At 40.8% G+C, this 20,367-nt stretch overlaps 1 protein-coding gene across 1 annotated transcript in view; it reads left to right on the top strand.

Annotated features, from left to right (window-relative positions):
- Positions 1-20,367, top strand: part of PHEX (phosphate regulating endopeptidase X-linked) — a 204,726-nt gene that overhangs the window by 150,688 nt on the left and 33,671 nt on the right. Inside the window, exons 15-16 of the mRNA XM_027096110.1 lie at positions 454-512; positions 19,884-19,938. Coding sequence (XP_026951911.1) covers positions 454-512; positions 19,884-19,938 — 114 coding nt within the window. The remainder of the gene's footprint in view (positions 1-453; positions 513-19,883; positions 19,939-20,367) is intronic.

Here is a 20,367-nt window from a genome sequence, read left to right as displayed (position 1 = left end):
TTGTGCTTTATTATCTCTCTTTACATGGACTTCTATGTTGTCACCAATCTCAAACCTTTAATGGACAGGTCAGAGGTGATGCAGCATGGAAAACTCAGCTGTCCCATGGACCCATTGAACAGGGCCTGGCAAACATCAGCTTGGTGCTGTGTTTCCATCTGTGGGGAGATCCCTTTAGATTCTAGAATTTTTCATTAAAGCTGTTTCAGAAGCCCTGGTGCTTTTTTACATTACGTTAGTAACAGTGAATAACCAGGCATGTTCAGTTTAGGATGAGATTGTTCATTGAGCAGAGCAATAACCCTAAACTGAGGTGATAATTTCCCTGCGTGTCGAGCTTCCCCATTGTTCCCTGGTTATTTGCTAATAAATCCCGCCACATTGTATGTGTTTCACTGCCCTCCTGCCTGGATAATGATGATCACTTGGTGGTGGTTGTTTCTCTGTCTACAGGTGGTTTACAAATCCAACGACTGTCAATGCCTTCTACAGCGCATCCACCAACCAGATCCGTGAGTACTGGTTCCTTGTCTCCTTGTTAATGTGCTACAAAATGGATGGAACTTTTCCATGACTGTGACTTAAGAGTAGGGCACTCTTTATTTCCTCCCAGCAGTGACCAGGTATGTTGGTGAAGGAAGTTTGTTTCCCTACCCATATGTCCAATTTTCCTCATTACCTTATAAGTTTTTTTAAAAAAGCTTTATATAACCATTAAGTTAAAAAGAAAACAGCTACAGTAAATAAAGCTGCAGTGATGTTGGCCATGAAAAGGAACAAGCTTCCACTTTTCTTTCATAGTGGTCTTACTGATTTTTGTTTTATTTATTACTAGGATTGATGGGAAAAACGATCAGGTAGTTGGGGAGAATTTAGAGGCTGTTAGAAAAGCTTTGAAGTGCTCTAATTAATCCTAGGATGTAAAGTCTTGAGTTTCTTTTATTTACATGTATTAGGTACATAATTATAACTAAGATGATAAGTTAAAAATTATTAAAGGTCAGATTGGCACAAATTAAAAATCTAACAGCACCAAATGTTGGCGACAGGGACACATACTGCTGGTGGAAATGTACATCGGTCCACCCACTTTGCTGCACAATTGGGCAACACCTAGAAAAGCCAACTATGGGCACGCGTGTCTGTGAATGTCACTTGAGCTCTTGACATGTGCACTAATGCTGTTACTCAAAGTGTGGTCCCATGATTATTAGCAATAGAGTCCCAGGGGAACTTGTTAGAAATGCAAAATCTTGGGCCTCACCTTAGACCTGTTGTTCACAAACCCTGGACGTGGGGCTCAGAAAACTGTTTTATTAAGCCCTCCAGGTGAGTCTAACATAGTTGGGGAAGCAGTGCCCTAGAGAAGTCGCACATGTGGAGGCCCATGTGAGAATGGTTACAGCAGTGTTGTTTATAATAGCAGCAAAAGGGGAATAACCTATGTGGCCCTCCAAAGGAGAATGAATCAAAATGTGTCACGTTCACACAAGGGCATGCCAGACAGTGGCGAACAATGAGTGACCAGAGCAACATGTATTAACGTGGATGAAGTTCACAAATAATAGGTTGTGTGTGTGAAAAAAAAAACTTGGAAAAATATGTGGAGTATGATATCATATAAATAGAGTTCAAAAGCATGCAGAACAGTTCTATATATTGTCTAGAGGTACATCCACATGTAAAAGCCTGAAGACGTTGACGAGAATGACAGAGCCCGAGTGCAGGCTGCCAGTGACCTGCTGTGGGAGGGGGGCTGCTGCTGCACGTCTTCCGGTGCCCCCCTTCACTCCCTCGTGTGGTGAGCACCTCTAATCTCATGGTGTTAAGCATGTCTCTAAGCTGTTTGTTGAGCGCGGGAGATGGAATTTATAAGGAGTTGCTCCCCTTGATTGTGCCCTCACCGTCTCCCCCCGAACCCCTGTAATAGCCTCCTCGCTTGCCTCCCTGCTTCTGAACTTATCCCCCTTTGGTCTATTCTAAATATAATATCACAGCCATTTTAAGATGTCCTTCAGTCATCTCATGTCCCTCCTTTGCTCAGAACCCGTTATCAGCGTCCCATCTCACACAGAATAAAAGCCAAATTACTCGAAATGGCCCCGAGGCCTCTTATGATGCTGCCTTTATCTCCCCTCTGTTCCAGCCATGCTCACCTCCTTCCTGTTCCTAGAGCAGGAGACACTCTTCCTTACAGGCATTTGTACTCGGGGTTCTCTTTGCCTTGGAAAACTTCTCCAAGTGATCCAAGTGGTTCGCGCTCCCACTTCCTTCAAATCTTTGCTTGAATGACACCTTCTCAGTGAGGCTTCCTGTCTACCCACTTGTGGTAGGTCCTCTGTGCTGGCCCTCATCCTGACAGGACTCCCTGGCCAGAGGGGACAGCCCACTCCCAGCAGGCACACCTTCTTAGAGTCGCCCTCATGTGGCCACCTTGGAGAACGGCAGCCTCTGCCGGACTGGTCTGGGAGAGTAGTGAACAGGAAAACAGTTAGCTGGCAGTGCATTATTATCATAAAAATACCATTGCTTTCTCCACCCCCCCAGCTTTATTGAGGTATAATTGACAAATAAAAATTTTATATATTTAAAATATACAACATGATGCTTTTCTATAGCTCTAAGTTGAAAAGTAATCTGTGTTAATGGGAAATTATGATATTTTAGATATTACTTATAAATACTATTTATAATAATATAGGTTATATTTATATAACACGAATTATACTGATATCAATTGGAATAACTTACTGGGTGATAGAAAATTATTTAAATTATCTATTTTCAAAGAAAATGGTTTACTTTGTACATGCAAAAGATTATATATATAACATGCTAGAACACATAAAGTTACAAAGTATATAAGAAAACATATGAGAAAATAAATATACGTTTATGAACCCACCACCTGTCCAAGAACTGGAACGTTCCTGATGTCAGTGCCTCTGTCTGTGCTCCTCCTCAGTTTCCTCCTCCTCACCAGTTACGTAACCACTATTCTGATTTTTGTGTTTATTATTTTCTTGTATTTTGAAAAATAAATTTTAAACCATATGTATCCCTAAGCAATATACTGTTTATTTTTACTTATTTTTAGCATAATAAAAATGGTATTATATTGCATGCAATCTTAAGCAATTGTGCTTTCATTCAACATGTTTTTAAGATTCATCCAGGTAGCATGTGGCAGTAGGTTTTTCATTTTCACTGCTCTGTAACATTCCATGTGTGACTGTACCCCAGATTACTTATCTGTTCTACAGACCTAAGCGTTCCCCTTTCCCCCAGTTTTTGCTATTATGAACTACGTTGCTCTGAATATTCTCATACATGTCCCCTGAAACAAGTGTTCGGGGCATATACTAGGAGTAGAATTACTGGCTTGTGGAGTATGCAAATATTCAACTTTACCAGATGACACCAAATGTTTTCCAGAGTGAGTGTTCCAAAGTACAGAAGTGTTTTCACCAGCTCTCATTTTCATCACTTCTTGGCATTGGTAGACAAAATTTTCATCAATCTGGTGAATGTAATAGATCAGTTCTTATGCTAAACAAGGCACTGAGGTAGACTCCTCAGCAGTGCTTCCACACTGGCTATCCAATGTCAGTGAATACTCACTGCTCTTGGGGGGTTTAAATCCTGCCTCCAGGATTCACCCCTGCTCAGCCTGTTTCTTTCTGGGGAGAGCTGATCTTATCAGAGGTTTACTGAGGGAGCAGCCATTTCAGGGTAACCCAGTGGTTTCTCTAAAGCTCATGAGCAGAGGGGGTTTGGAATGAACAATTTGAAGCAGTATTTTAATTAAGAGATTCAAGCTGTTTCTGTTTTCCTAATGACCAGTGCTTGCTCTCATTGTAAATTGCATTCCCAGGCAAGATGACAAGGAATCCTGTGGGTGACATTTTTTTCTCCCTCCTTTCTGATTTTCCGGACTATAAATTAAGACAGGTGGAGTTCCTTATACATTTCCCCACTGGGTTTCCTGGGACTCCCCCCAGCCCCCAAGTACCACCTTTTTGCTTCACTGAAGAAGTGAAAAATGGAGGTGATTTTCTAAAATGAACATCTTTATTGATTAGGGGCTGATTCTGACAGCATGTGGCCATCTGTTTAATCGGGTTTCACATCTAAGATGTAACTATACTTAGTAACGTGATTTATGAGAATTTCATTCAGTTCACATTATCATTTTCTGATTTATGCCATTTAAGTCAGCTTTTGCATGCAGTAGAGACTTGAGTAGAAAATAGAAAAACCTGTAGCGTTTTTGTTTGTTTATTTGTTTGTTTTGGCAAATCCATGCCTATATGTGAAACCCTATGATTTGTGGTGATCTTTCAATGTTAGATTTTTGCAGGGTGGTTATAGCTTCTTATTTTTCTACCCTTGTCAAGCTGGGTAGCAATGTCTTCAGACACAGAGTGTAGTGTGAAATAATGATGATTTAAGTCTGCTGTACGGGGAGTTATACTCAGGAGCTGTTGCAGAATTTAATTATATTTGACCTGATAAGGTGGTTAAACAGGAAAACAAGGAGCTGAGGTTATTGGTGCCTAAGCTTGTGCTTCCCTAACCCTGTGATAAATGCAAAGCTGGTCCTCCTGCGTTTATTTTATTTTATTTGGCCATGCTGCGTGGCATGCAGGATCTTAGTTCCCCGACCAGGGATCGAACCCGTGCCCCTTGCAGTGGAAGCGCGGAGTCGTAACTGCTGGACCTCCAGGGAAGTCCCAGGTCTTCCTGCTTTTAGTAGGAAGACATAAGCTCGATGGGAGACCTTGAGTGCCACTGATTTAGTTGTATGACCTTGGTCAAGGTGTTTCTCCTTCCTGACCCCTCTTGTCCTCATCTGTCACATGTTGAGGTTACCCAGTCCACAGAGTTTTTGGTAGGATTTAACAAGATCAATTTGAAAAGTGCCAGCATATTGTCAAGGTCAGCGTTTTGTATATCAAAAACTGGCACGCCCGCCACTAATGCCTGGGATAGCCAGTCTGTCACAGGATACACAGCGTGTATATGAAGATTGTGGGAGGGGCGTATTTTGAACTTTTGTTCTCAGAAGGTTTTATACATTAAAACAATATTTTTGTACATTAAACAATTACGACTCATTTGGAAAAGTATTTGGCAGTTTGTTGATGTCTCCTATCACCCAGAAATTCCACTCTTGATAAGATGGATGGATCCTGATGCCCACCAGGAGACATGTACACAATGTTCATAGCAGCAAAAGTCTGGAAAGAACCTAATTTCCATCAACAGAAGAGTAGGTAAATAAATTGTGCTGTATTCATACAATTGAATATTGCACAGCACGGGAAAAGAACGAAGTGCTCCATGCTGCAGTGTGTAAGAATGCCGCTGACTTAATGGTGAGTGAAACACTGCGTGGTTCCATTCGTATGAAGTTCAGGAACAGGCAAACAAATCTGTGATCTAAGTGATAAAAGTTAAAATAATGGCTACCTTTGTTTTGGGGGGTATTGACTGAGAGGGGGCATAGGAAACATTACCTTGATCTGGGAGGTGGTTGCACAGGTGATACTTGTGTAAAACACTCACTGTGTTCTACCATTAAAATTTGTTCCTTTACTGTATGTATGTAACACCTCAACATAAACAGTAATACCCCCATTCTCCCTTAAAGATTTTTAGAATAGCGTGTAGCATGCATAGACATTTGGGCTTATGACAGTTCACCTCAGGCCAAGCTGCCAGAGGTGTGGACGAGGGATCGGCAAATGTTCTCTATAAAGGGCCAGATAGTAAATATTTTTGGCTTTGCAAGCCATATGGTCTCTGTTGCAAATTCTCACCTTTGCCATTGCAGCCATAGACAATTCATAAACAAATGAGTGCGGCTGTGCTCCCGTGAAACTGTTTACATGGCTGTAGTTTGCCAATCTGTGATGTAGGGCACTGTGAGAGGATGGGATCTAGGGACCCTCATAGCGTGTTTCTGACCCAGCTTCCAAAGTACTTTGGATCTAATCAGGTGGTCTTACGGGAGGCAGGAGGGTGAGCCTGAGGGGAGAGCCGCTTACATTTGGTTTTCATTTCCGCTAATATAGACTGGTCTTTAGAATAAAATTCATTTCATGTATTCAGTATCAATGTGTATCTGCATAGTGCCTTATAACAATATTAGTTTTTTATCTTCGTAGGTCTCAAATCATATCAAGGAATTATTTTAAGCAAACAAAACCTTGGCTTGAAAACAAGCAAGGCCTAAGGGCTAAAACCAATGATTTTTTATTATCTTTGCTCTTATACACAAGGGATTTAGTTGCCTCAGTTTAATCACAGATACTCTGCTAAGGAAGATAAGCCTTTGTGCAGAGGCTGGGCTAACGCTGGCATCTAACTATAAAATTAATCCTGAAATCAAGCATAGATTTGTTTTGCTGTTAGGGAAATAACTGTGTTTCAGACTGGTAGAACTTCTCATACTTTGCTGACTCTGCCTAAAACCATAAAGTAGAAGCCAAGTTAGCAAATACTCACCTGTGGCCTCTACTGGACTTTAATGAAATTAAATCCCTGAATGCACTTGACAATCTATTTGAGTAGAATTGGAAAATAATCTCCCATAGTTTTGGAGCTACAAGGAAGGAAACTTAAGTGGCCACCTAATCCAGACTTCTCATTATCTAGAAGAGATCCTGACAGAGCAATTCTTAGTAATTTTTTCGCCTTATTCACTTAATATTTATAGAGCCCCCAGTGATTCTCGCTTCCCGTGTGTTCACACCCCTGTGTAGTCTCTCCAACACTGGATAAGGCTGACCTCTGTAAGTAATAGGATACTGTGGAAATGACAGGGTGTGACTTCTGAGGCTGGGTCATAAAAGACATCTGGCTTCTGCCTTGCTGTCTTGGATTGATCACTCTGGGGGAAGCCAGCAACCATGTCATGAGGGCCCTCAGGGAGCTGGTGGAGAGGGCCACATGTGAAGGACCTGAGGCCTCCTGCCCATGACCAGCACTGTGTGCGCATGCCATCTTGGAGGCATATCCTCCAGTCCAGCCAAGCCTTCAGGTGATTGCAGCCCACGCTGACATCTTGACAGCAACCGCTTGAGAGACCCTGAGACAGACCACACAAATAAGCTGCTTCCGAATTCTTGACCCAGAGAAACTGTGAGATAGTAAATGTTTATTGTTTTGAGCCACTATGTTTTGGGATCCTTTGTTATATAGCAAGGGATAAGTAATACAGACATTACAACTTTTCAGGTACTGAGTTCAGTGCTAGGTTTTTAATACAGTATCGTGTAGTGGTTAAGAGTGTGGGCTTTGATTTTGAACCCTGGCTTGGCCACTGATAACTTGCAACCTTGGGCACGTTACTTAACTTCTTTAAGCCTCAGTTTAATTATCTATAAAATGGAGATAATAGTAGTGACTATCCTATAGGGTTGTCGTGAAGATTCAAGGTGATAATATATACAAAATGCTTGGAAGAGAAACTGGTTTGTAGTAGGTAGTCAATAAATCTTAGCTGTTAGGATTCCTCGCTTTTGAGAAGCAGGGAGAGACAGACTTGTTACCAGTCATTTATAAGACATCATGGTGAGTGTGCAACAGAAGGCTGTGCAGTGCATCCTGGGAGCCACGGAGCAGTGTGTTAACTATCTAGGGGAGTGAAGGTTGGCTTCACGGTGAAAATGGCATTTGAGTGGGCTTTGAAAGGAGAAAAATTCTGTAGGCAAAGTAGATAGGTTGGGACATGCAGAAGTACTGGCTGGTGCAAAGGCAACACACGCGGAGCATGGAGCAGGAACGGGTGGTGAGATGCTCACAGTTGCTGGGGCACAGACTGCATGTGGTAGACGGGGGATGGGGCAGAAGGCATGACGCGAGGTGAAATGTAGCAGAAGTAGATGAGGACCTTGTAAGCCATACTGAGGAACAGGCCATAGGGAACTGGTATAGTTTTCTTTGAGAGGCAGGAAACTTAATTTTTGGTTCCTTGGTCTTAGTCTTAAAGATCATGGCTTGGAAGATCATGGCTTGGAGACGGGAAAGATTGAGACCCCCTATGCCAGCTAGGAGTTTGGCAGGTGGTTCGAGAGAAGGATGGGGAGGGTCTAAACCTAGGCAGTGGCAGCGGTGAGGGGAAATAGGGAATGGGTAAGTTAAATCCCAAAAGATTGTTCTCAAATAATTGTGTAGTGATAATACAGGTAGTTTCCCAACTTTTCCACTGATGCTTTGAAGGACTCCCATAAAATGGAGAGCATAATTGCGCTGTGCAGCCATTCTTCACTGAGAACCATTAATGTGCCAAGCATTGTGCTGGATACTTTAGCATATGTTGTCTCTAATCTTCAGTAGGTCTATCTATAAGCTTGATACAATGGGTCATTTTACAGAAGAGGAAACTGAAGCTCAGGGAGGCCAAGTAACGTGCAAAAGAGCACACAACTAGTAAGTTGCGGAGATGGGAGTATAACCCAGCTTCTCTGATTATGTGCTCTAGGTCTTCAGCCTACACTGTTCAGTGCCAGATAAGAAATGTGAGAATTACATGAAATGATACATGTGAACACACTGTGAAAAAGTTGAAAGCATGGTATAATTGTATGTTAGAGTAATCATTATATTCTGCCCTCACCCGTGTAGTGGGGGATTGTTTGTTTGGTATGGAAACAAGATATTATGGGATGTGGGGACAGCCAGGGGATGAGGATCAGAAGGTCAGGCGGTCTCCAGGTCATGCTGATTTCATGTCTTAAAGGGCTGTCGCATCAAGCAGCAGTTGATTATTGCCGTCTCTAAGAGTGCTGTTCTCTGCAAGCCCTTTGGCTATGCCCGTGATCTCCTTCCATCCTTGGATTCCGATGGGGTGGGGACGTTATTTGAGAGATTTCATAAGCTACCTTAACGAGAATATTTTGAGCTACTCTCCCAAAACGTTGTCCTTCACAAAATTTACTCTGAAATTTAAAAAAAATTTGTTAAGTGAGTTGAAGTTAAGTCATGAGCAAAGTTCAAATAGTTTGCAGAATTGCCACATGATGCACTTGGCAAGGTTGTGGGACACCTGCTACAACTATTTTCAGATGTTCTTGTCCTGGTCTAGTCAAGGACTCTGGACGCCCTAATACAGCCCCATGTCTCTAAGGCCCGACCAAGGAGGCGGCTGAGAATGACATTCTGGGTAGTGCCACCGAGGGACAAGCTGCCTTTCAGTGGGAAGCCCTGCAGTCTCATGGCATTCCTGTAACTGTTGAGTCCCAGGACCGATGCCTGGAGGGATGCATTTACCACCTGCTGTGCACTTGTGAAAACACTCTCGTGGGGCAGGACGCACGCTGTTTCCAGGCAGAGGACTGGGCAGGTTCGCTGCAGGGCTGGTAGCAGAAAGCACAGAATGGCTTTCAGGGTCAGTTTGATTCAAGAGGTGGGGGGTGAGTGGGACACACACTGGGAGCGACCTGGCTGTGAGCCCAAGTGAGCAGAGCATCAGGAAGCTGGAAAGGAGCCATGGCCAGGGAGTCAGGGAACAGTCTCACTAATTGGTCTTGAAGGTCACAGTCTCACTTGTCCTCCCTTGAAAAAAATCAATTGTCTTTGACCCTTAATACAAAAGTAGTTCACATTTACTGTGGAAAATCTAGAAAATTTTAGATAAGCTAAAAATACTTTTAAAGTTAATCATAATTTAAAAATAGCTACAGTTAATAATTTTGTTGAATCTCTCTCAAACTTATGTTTATCTACATACTTAAAAATTGAAATTAACTATGGACTCGTCCAGTTAAACTGTTTTTTCCCACTGAAAGTTGTAACAAGTATTTTTTTCATTTGTCACATATTCTTCTAAGTTACCATGCAGAGTATTCCACCATATAAAAGCACCTTACTTTCTTTAATTTCCTACCGAAAGACATTAAGGCTGTTCCACTATTGTTAAAAAAACCGCCAAAACTCTGTGATGAGTTTTGCGGCTAAGTCTTTGTGCAAATCTGAGACTCTTCTTTAGGGTAGATTCCTAGATGTGGAGGAATTGCTGAGTCAAATGGTATGCTCAATTTAAGGGATTTAAAAATATATATTATCCTACTTCTCTTGAGAAAAGTGGTACCAATTTATATTTTCACTAACAATAGATGAGATGGGTTTCTTTTACCATCGTAAAAGATACTGTTAGGCATCGTAAAGATACTGTTGGAGGAGATGAATAGAGACTCAGTTTTTTTCTTTTTCTTTTTTCTTTTTTGGTCTAATTGATAAGGGGAAAATGTTAGTCACATTTTCATTCTTGAGACCATTATCTCACCCCCAGATATGGCTCAGTGACCCCACACAGGCATTTGTTGAGCATCTGCTGTTTTCCCAGGCCTGGACTGAACATCACTTCCTCTAGTGTCAGTTTTGAATACCTAGGACAGCAATTGTGTGCATGAAAGGACTTGTTGGTACGTGAGTAGAGTATGAGATACTGAGCTGCATAGTGGTTCTCAAAGTGTGGCCCCTGGATCAGCATCACCTGTGATAAATGGGCTTTACCTGGTCCCATCCGTGACCTACCAAATCAGAAACTCTGGGGGTGCGCCCAGCAATTTATGTTTTAAGAAGATTTTAACCATCAAACCTCCACTAGATGCTGAAATTCGAGAACTGCTGAGCTATAAAATTGCAGTTCAAATGCAAAAGAGGTCAAACTTGGTTGGGTAAAGGTAAGGAGGCTAACTTGTCCTGGTTTGCCTGGGACTGTCCCAACTTTAGCACTGAAAGCTCCACATCCCAGGAGCCCCTTCAGGCCTGGGCAGACAGGGATGGTTGGTTATGCTGGTAAAGAAGAAGGGGTTCTCTATGTTGCAGCCTGGAGGTAATTCTGGCAGGAAAAGAATAGAAGAGCCCGAAGAGTAGATTTCAAGACGGAGGGCAGATTTTAGAAGCTGCTTTCAGCTCGTCAGTTCTAGGCTGATAGATCTGGTGGCAGGAGGTTACCTGCAGGAAGCCGGCAGATGGCTAGGGCATCTTGCTGGATCCCTTGACATGAGTCACAGCTGTTAGAACTTGATATTTTCTGGAAAGGGGAGGGTTGGCATTCACCAAATTACTGCAAGATGCCAAATTGAAAAAAAAGCCACTATTAATCTTAGCAGTGAGATGACAATGAAATCCCTTTACAGCAAAAAACATAACCAAAAGTGCTTTGTAACTGCAGCAATTTCCATGTCCCTACTGATGGCCCCCTAGATTCTAGAAGAATGGTATCTGGCTTATCTGATTATAAGAACTAATCCTGAATAAGATGTAACACTCATTCTCTCTTAGAGTGAGCATTCATCCTGGATTTTCCAAAGCAGTTGCAATTAAAACTGTTTTTGTCCTTTTGTACAATCATAATTTATAAGCCGTGTAAAATTTCAGTTTTGAAAGAATAGTCTGCAAAATTATAATAAAAATATCTAGTCATATGTTATGAGCACAGTGTTGAGGAGCAGTGAAGAGAGGAGAATGAGACAGGAGGGCTAATTTATATACATCAGTTATTTTTCCTAAACCAAGGTTTCTGAACTTGTTTGCATATTAGAATCATCTGGGGAACTTTGAAAACATATTGCTGTTCAGGGCTCCATCCCAGACACTGTGGCTTGATAGGTCTGGGGCAGGGGCTTGGACATGGGTATATTTTTAAAAACCTCCCCGAGGGATTCTAATGTACAGTTGGGGTTGAGAATCCTTATTCTGATTGAAGCCAGTGGGTCTCAACTAGGAGATGCACCGAAATAACTGGGGGCCTGTTGAAAGCTCTGGTCCCTACTGATCTTACAAATTTTTTGCCCATTAGCATACACACGTGTACAGATAACCCCTTTTCCAAAACACGCCTATGCGTCTACTCCCGTGTATCCAGTATTTCTTTACTGACTTTAAAAGACATTTCAATTAAAAATACACTTTTAGAGAGCTTTGGTATCAGTTCACCTTCCTGTTTAGATTTTGCAAAATGGAATTTTTTTTCTAGTTACGTCCTTTCCCCCTCACTGGATTGTAGGTTCTTTGAGGACATTTGTATGTTCAAAACTTACCTGAGTGGCTTGGAACATCATAGGTGCTCAGTAAATGTTAGTGGTCACTGGTTATTTATGGAAGTTGCATCATCATAACCAAACCAAACTTCTCCCAGTAGTTTTTATGATGGTATTTAAATATATTAACATCTCTAAAATTAGAGTCATAAACTATGTTCACTTAGTGAACTATAGAACTTGGAGCTATTGGGCAGGACAAATAAAATAAACAAGTCAGCAGAATTAACTACAGGTGAATCTCACCAGGAAGTATAATAATGTTGCTAAGATGGTACATCAGCAGTAAGCCTTGGAATGTAGATTGATACATGGATTAGTTCAGTAATATAAGCATATACTTAATGCTTTTGAAAATAACTGTCATGACATGTACTAGAATAAAGTCACATTAATACACCAATAAATCCATGCAAAAGACCAAACATTCTGTTATTTGACAAGACTAATAATATAATACAATGTATTGATACAGTCAGCCCCTCAATAAAAGTATGACAAACACCCACAGTGATACACACTCAATGGAAAACCGAAGTACCTCTCTGGGGAAAGCACCTACAGCAAATATGGAAACAGATTTAATTAAACAGTTGAGTGTGCACATTGGCCTACACATTCTCAAGCCCATTGGATTCTCCTTTAGAACCTCCCCGCTGTCAACTTCTTTTGGACTGAATTTACTTTGTCATTGGCCCCTGGCTGTGCCACTTCTGCCCCTGAGGCCGCTGGAGAGATCCTAACTGAACAAATTCAAATAATGCTACTTCCTTCAAAGGAGTCAAAAGAGAGACTGAATTTGAGTGAACTGCTCCCAAATTTAGATGGAATTTGAGTTGCCTTGCACCATACAGTTGGCCCTCCATATCTAAAGGTTTCATCCGAAGGTTCAACCAACTGAGGATTGAATTCCACCCTTGGATATGGAGGGTATTAGTAAATTTTCAAAAGTTTGATGGAGAGAAAGGGAAGAAGCAGGTGCTCTGGGTTTTGAAGACTGGTATTGAAAGTTGGAGGTCTCCCATCTTGTTAAATCTGACCAAAAACGGAAACAACATGTTTCCAGTCTGACTACAGTTGTCTTAAAGTTGTCAACTACAGTTGACACTTACAAATCACCATTTGTAAGTGTCAATATATAAAAAACAAAACCCAAAACTTACAAGTAACAAAACGTTGGAAGAAAATGCTTTCAGAATACTTGCCACATGATAACTTTCTTGAACCACACACTTATGGATATGGAACTTAAAATTAATGTGGCAGTTATGTGAAAGCATACAAAGAGTGTAGGGAAAAGAGATTATCTTCATTCAGTATTGTTAGGACCAAAGGACTCTGATCTAAATCAGTATTTTGTGTGATTTTTCTCTTTGTAGCATATGCCATAAAACCATAAAAGGGAAAATATCCTACTTTTATTCCTTGGTGTTACGGAGGGCTAAGAGGACATAGGGTGATGGAATTTGCATGGAGCTAGACAGAGCTTTTCATCTTGTTAATATTTGCATTCTGATTAAGAGTTTATTGAAAAAAATGTGCAAACTTCAAAACCGCACTAGCTCGGCCATGATTGTAAGGGAATGGAACCAACAGAGTACCTAATCTAGAAGGTAAAGGAAAACCAGAACTTGAATAATGGAACATAGCCCCATTCTGGTATTGAATATGGAAACTTCAAGGAGTAGCACATTGGTAGTACTAATAGTGTCGTGTAATGTTTTAGACTTTGGCTAACACGCACTCATAGTTATAGGTAATGTTTAACCCCAGTCACCGTTTAGAGTTTCACAAAGTGCAGATTCCATTCACTCAACAAATATTTATTGAGTGATTACCACGTGCCAGGCATTGTTTTGGAGATATTGCAGTGAGAGAATGGTAAAAATAAAAGTCCTTTTGTTATGGAGCTTGCATTCCAGTTGGGGAAAGACAGACAATACTTTATAAAGGATAAGTAAAATTTAGAGTATCATAGATGGTGGTACTATGATGAGCTATAAAGCAAGAAAGGGGGGTAGAATAATACTTTTCCTCCTTTAAAAAGCACTAGGGAAGGCCTTAATGAGAAGGAGGTGACATTTGAGTAAATATCTGAAGCTAGTTTTGTACATAGTAGTGGGAAGTTCTGGGCTGGGGGGAGAGGGGTGGAAAAAAAGGGAAATTATTAATTTTTTCCCCATCTCTCCATACAGTTTGAACTCTCTATACCTGAGGCTATATGTTTGTTTTCTTAGGTCTGAGCTGTGGGACAATGGGCTAATTCTGTTTTTTTCCTCTATATTCGCCTCTACTAAAAAACCTAATTAATGTGATTTTACACTAGTAAAATGGACACTGAAACCCAGACACACTGAGGCATTTAACTTTTCCTGGAAAGATACAGCTGCAGTTAGGATATAACTTTATGACTTTAAAGACCGACTAGTTGAACCTGACCCACTGAATGTGATCAGTTGTTTGGCAGTTGTGTCCTAAACAAAAGCACTCTATGGTCACCATTTTGCTAAGATTCCAACTAGGTTAGTCAGTATTCATTGATAGAGTTATGAGAAATGCCAGTAGAAACAAAAGGCTGACTCAAGTAGAAAGCCTAAAGCAGGCCTTGTGATTTTCCTACACACAGATTTGAGAAAGAGAATTTTTTGCTACCAAAGAGTGAGGTTGTTACAACATATAGATACCAATATTTTCTTTTGTCAGAATGTTAGTGTTTGGAATTATTTAACCACAGTCTGTATTTTTGCTTGAAATAGGAATTTGCTGGTATTGACAAATGTATGAGCAAAAAACTACTATGTAAGCTTAGTTAACTATAAACTGTTTGGAATAACCTTTAGAAGAAATTTCTGTAATACACACACCTGTTATCTCTAAAAGAGTTCATTTTATTTTCTTAAATATTTATGTATTTATTTTTGACTGTGTTGGGTCTTCGTTGCGGCATGCGGGATCTTTCTTTGTTGCGGCGCACGGGCTTCTCTCTACTTGTGGCTCACGGCCTCCAGAGCGCACGGGCTCGGTAGTTGTGGCGCGCGGGCTTAGTTGTCCTGCGGCATGTGGGATGTTAGTTTCCCGACCAGGGATCAGACCCGCGTCCCCTGCATTGGAAGGCGGATTCTTAACCACTGGACCACTAGGGAAGTCCCTAAAAGAGTTCATTTTAATTATACAAGTTGATTACCTTTGATTAATCAATATTTAAAACATTACATTTATGTCCAAAGCCCCTTTAACCACCCACCACCCCAAATCCCATTTAGCTCCAAGAGGTAAGTAACCACTATGACCACTTTGGTATGTATTTTACAGACCTTTTCTGTGAATTTTCATACATATACTCAGACTGATAGGATAGTTATCTTAAATATATAAATGGCATTTATATATCTATATCTATGCCTTGCTTTATTCTAACAGCATTTGTTCGAGAGTTTCCCACGCTAGAATATGGAGACCTGCCTCTTTCTTTTCATTTGCTGCACAGCAGTCCATAATATGGTTATGACATCATTAACTCATTCCCCTCCTGTTGAACATCTAGGTTGTTGCACACTTTCCTCAGTTACAGCAATGCAGCAATAAACATATTTAGCCATAGCACCACAGTGCATGACAGCCAGTGACTGGGCCGTGGTTCTTGAAGTGTGGTTCCCAAACCATCAGCATCACATCACAGGGGAACTTGTTAGTGATGCAAATTCCTAGCCACCTCTCTGGACCTACTGACTCAGAAGCTCTGAGGGTGAGGCCCAGCAATCTGTGTTTCAGTAAGTCCTCCAGGTGATTCTGATGCATGACAAAATTTGAGAACCGCTGGTGGGAATATATATGTGTACATATACACATAGATGTGTATATACGTAGTCAGTTCTGCTGTAATGCGACATGTGGTCCTAAACATCACTGCACTATGCAAAACTGTGCAATAAAAGCCACAAGGCTTATGGGACAAATGGGGCTGGGGCACAGCAATCAAAAACTATCAGTGACACGTGAAAACAAAAGCTAGGAGCCTAATAAAAACGATAGCACGGTTTTACACGTGTTAAATGGGTAAATACATAAACTCTACAGTAAATATGCTGCTTTCCCTTAAAAAAAAGACCTGACGTTTGCTTGGGGAAGTTGGCATTGGAGGGCCTGCAGCTTGTGAGTTACTGTGTAGTGGTGGAAGGAGGTTTATCTGAAAAGTTTTAACACCAGATGTGGATGGGTAGGGCTTCTAACACATGGGGGACAGAGGTAGCTGGTCCATGTTGGGATGTGTGCATTTTGTGTACTCTTAAGCAGCTCAGTTCATTTGGGTGCAGTTTTCTGCTTTCATCTAGCATTTCTCATGGACAAAATTGTGCATAAGAAAATGTGAAATTGGAGTTACGTTCCAGTCTTTTCCCTGCTACTTCAATCATGTTGGAACAAATTTACCTTTTCAATACAAGCGTTATAGCAGACCTGACTCTATATACCTATGCATACATTTACACATGTAGTACACATAAAAGGACTCATATGTGACAGAATGCTGTATTTACACTTAATATTTTTTTGCTTAATAATATCTGTTAGAGCCTTTTCCTTATCAGCCTGCAGTTACTCATTTTTTTAAATGGCATTTAAAGCATTGAGAGATGACTAAATTGCTTTCCAAAATGCTTGCAAGAATTTATATTCCCACCAACATGCTTCCTACACCCTGGTCAGTATTATTAAATTTATGAATTTTTGCCAGTCCGATAGTTAAATTTCTCTTTCCTCCCTCTCCTTCCCTCTCTCCTATCTCTCATGTTCATATGTATGCGTACATATATACACACACACACTTACATTGTGAGGAATGTCTCCCATAAATATACTGATAGAAAAAGGAGCTTGAAAAGTGTGAAATAGGTGGTGAGGCAGTGCTGAAATGGGAAGAAGAGGAGATAAAATGGATATGCAAGAAAAGATAAGAAAAGCCTATTAAAAAGGGAGAGGAAAAGAAAAAGAATTCCCTTTCCATTTATTTAATTATTTTTCACTTCTACCTTTGCTAAATAGAGCTCATTCGCTTTATGAGATAAGATATTGAGTTGGCCCTGTTGGGATTTGATCTATCACTCTTGCCAGTTGACATCTCCAAAAATGCAGCTTAAACAGTTAATCCATTCACTTCAGCAAAATGGTCCTAAGGGCATCAGATTCTTCTGTTGATCAGTGTTGGGTTCCATGGCCCTGACAAGCTGCGAAGATACAGCTGATCAGGGGAGTGTGATGGCTGCGGTCTGCGAGTCTGGGGCCTCTAACAGCAACAGCGGCAGAAAGGAGGCTCGTGCAGGTGTCAGATGTTTTCCTGTAAAGGGGTTGGCAATGAACATAAATGCTTCCAACTGGGCACATTACCAAGCAGGAAAGCCATAATGATTTAATAATTAAGTCACATTGGTCTATGATCATTGTTCTTATTGGGAAATATCATTCCTTTTTGATGATATATTATGTGAGACAGAATTTTCATATAAAAACTGTGATTTGCATATATATGTAATATATATTTGCATATATATATCCAAGTCAGAATGACTTACTAAAAGTAATCACCAAAAAGATGATGGAATATTGATATAAAGATGCCAAAGATATTTAAGAAAATGTGGAAATTATGAAGATTAATATGACATTGCCCCTCCAGAGTCAGATGCATTTTCCTTTATGTGAAAGCAGCAGGAAGAGAGAGGACTACTAGCTGGATCCAGCTCTGTTTTACAATTAGGTTTTTGCACGCTGAAATCTCAAACTATGATATTATTAAAAAAATATAAATAATATATGTATATGAATTACATAGAATTAATATTTCACTTCTAAATTAAGAATGTGCTTTCCTACCCTCACTTCTCGTAGTGTCCTGTCTTGGAGGAGAGGTAGACAGATTGTTGAGAAGGAGAGAGGGAAGATAAAACATTTGAACTCTTATAAAAGAGCTTTTAGTCTCCAGCAGCTTTGAGCAGTGGCTCTGGAGCAGGCAAGGATGTTGCAGAAGGTATCTCTCTCTCTCTGTCATTTTCTTTGTTACTATTCTTTGCATTCCCAGTTGTGATGGCTTGTAAGTGCAGCTCCTAGGATCAACCCCAGGGAACAAAATTTAGTGGTGACTTGCAATGGCACAGCAAAACAAGGCATTTCTCCCACTCATCTGCACCCAGGGCCAGCTACATAATTTGTGGGACTTAGTACAAAATGAAAATATGGGGACCTCTTTTTCAGAAAGCAGGAAAAAGTGCTGTAAAGGGGCTAAAATATATAGCTTTGTCCTGTCTTCTACAGCCTTTCTTTCTCTAGACTTGTCACAGTATTTTTAATTTGCTATTTAATACCATTGTAAGTTGTAAGAAAAATTAAAAATTTAAATCATCAGCGTAATTTTACCATTCATCTTTATATTGTGCAATGCCAAAACAAATACAGATATAAGAACTTTTCTTTAAACAATATTTATTTATTTATTTATTTGGTTGCTCTGGGTCTTAGTTGTGGTAGGTGGGCTCCTTAGTTGCGGCTCGAGGGCTCCTTAGTTGTGGCTCGCCAGCTCCTTAGTTGCAGCATGTGGGCTCCTTAGTTGTGGCATGCAGCCTCCTTAGTTGAGGCATGCGAACTCTTAGTTGCAGCATGCATGTGGGATCTAGTTCCCTGACCAGGGATCGAATCCAGGCCCCCTGCATTGGGAGCATGGAGTCTTATCCACTGTGCCACCAGGGAACTCCCCAGATAAAAGAACTTTTAACTTAGATGTAGAATTGACGAAATTGTAGTTTATATTTTCTAGCTTGTACATGAGTATGTATTTTCTTCTTGCCAGAACAGTGGAAACACTGCATAAAACTAACTCAGTTGGTTTTACTTCATTTCTTATATACATGTACATTCTACCAACACTCTCTACCTTTGGCTTACTGATGAGTAAGAAAGGACTGAAAGGAAAAGAAACTATGGGTTGTCCTGTCTTTCCCTTTCCTTCTACGTCATCATTTTGGTATATGTGGTTGACTGATACAGGAGTAAGAAAGAGTATGACAGACTTCCTTGGCCATTCATGTTTCTTAGAATGCCACTGCTGCCCTTTGGTGATCAAAGAAAATTCTGCTTCCAACAGAAAGAGCCCGAAGAGGGCTGTCAGAGCTCCCACATACTCAGTCCTAGATGTAATATGCTTACCTTGTACTCGTTTTGAGTCTTGCTGAATTCACACATTCTGTGGGTCTACTGGAGTTCTGCGCTCCCAGGGAGCATCTTGGATGCTGCATGCAAATGGAGCATAAAAGGAACCGTGGACAGGAATATTTTGCATGGCTGCTTTGCTCACATGCATGCTTTCTTGTCCCCTTGGTCTCCACTTCCAAAATCACATTCAAACATAAATTTATTAAGCATTTCATACAGTGACAGCAGAGCATTAATTTCATTGCAGGGTCCTTCTGCACGGGGGCCCCGTGTGACTGCATTGGTTGTGTGCCCATGAAGCTGGCCCTTTCTGTATCAGGGGAAGCCACAAGACAGCTGGAAGCCTCTTGCATGCGCTGTTTATGAAGGAACCCAGTTCACGGCAACCTGGACACTGCCAATAGTGTATCCGTGCGAAATAGTTTCCTTGAAACTGATGGAATGCACTGATTTCAAACTCAGTTGAATTAATATCATCTTAGAGATAGTTGGATCTCTTAGAGGGATCCCAGCTCCATGAGGAGTACCTTTAAGATGGGCCTTTGGAACTTCAGTGCCAAAGCTAGAACCAGGTACTCATCATTAAATCAATCCCTATGTCCCTTACAATTTTGTTTGTCTTTCTCCCAGGATTTCCAGCAGGAGAGCTCCAGAAACCTTTCTTTTGGGGAACAGAATATCCTCGGTAAGTAAACTAATAAAGAAACCACTTACTGACAAGTAACAAAGAATATGATGTTTTGGCAGAGCATAGAATATAAAGTCAAAGGAACAAAGCTAGTGGTTGTTGAGCAAAAAGAAGGCATAGAACCTGGCATGGGTTGGCCCCACTCTTGCCATGTTAGGTATTTGTTTTCTGATTCTTGTTGCCAGGGTGTATGACGAGGTAGGAAAGCCAACCTATACACAGGTAGCTTTCATTTTTTATGCATTTGTTCACTTATACATTGACTCATACTAGAAAAATGTGGACCTTGAAGGATTCTTAGGATTTGAGTTGATGGGTCCAATACAATTCCAGAGGGAGGAAACAACGTGAGAAAAGGAAAGAAAATTGCTTTTCGAATAGCAAAGAGTCTGGTTTGGCTGGTCCAAGTGTGATTCCTCCATCTTC

The sequence above is a fragment of the Aethalodelphis obliquidens genome, unplaced genomic scaffold (genome assembly GCF_003676395.1).
Source record: "Aethalodelphis obliquidens isolate GAN/ISIS:26980383/991018 unplaced genomic scaffold, ASM367639v1 scaffold99, whole genome shotgun sequence".
In the NCBI taxonomy this organism is placed as follows: domain Eukaryota; kingdom Metazoa; phylum Chordata; class Mammalia; order Artiodactyla; family Delphinidae; genus Aethalodelphis; species Aethalodelphis obliquidens.
This window is presented reverse-complemented; position numbering and strand designations above follow the sequence as displayed.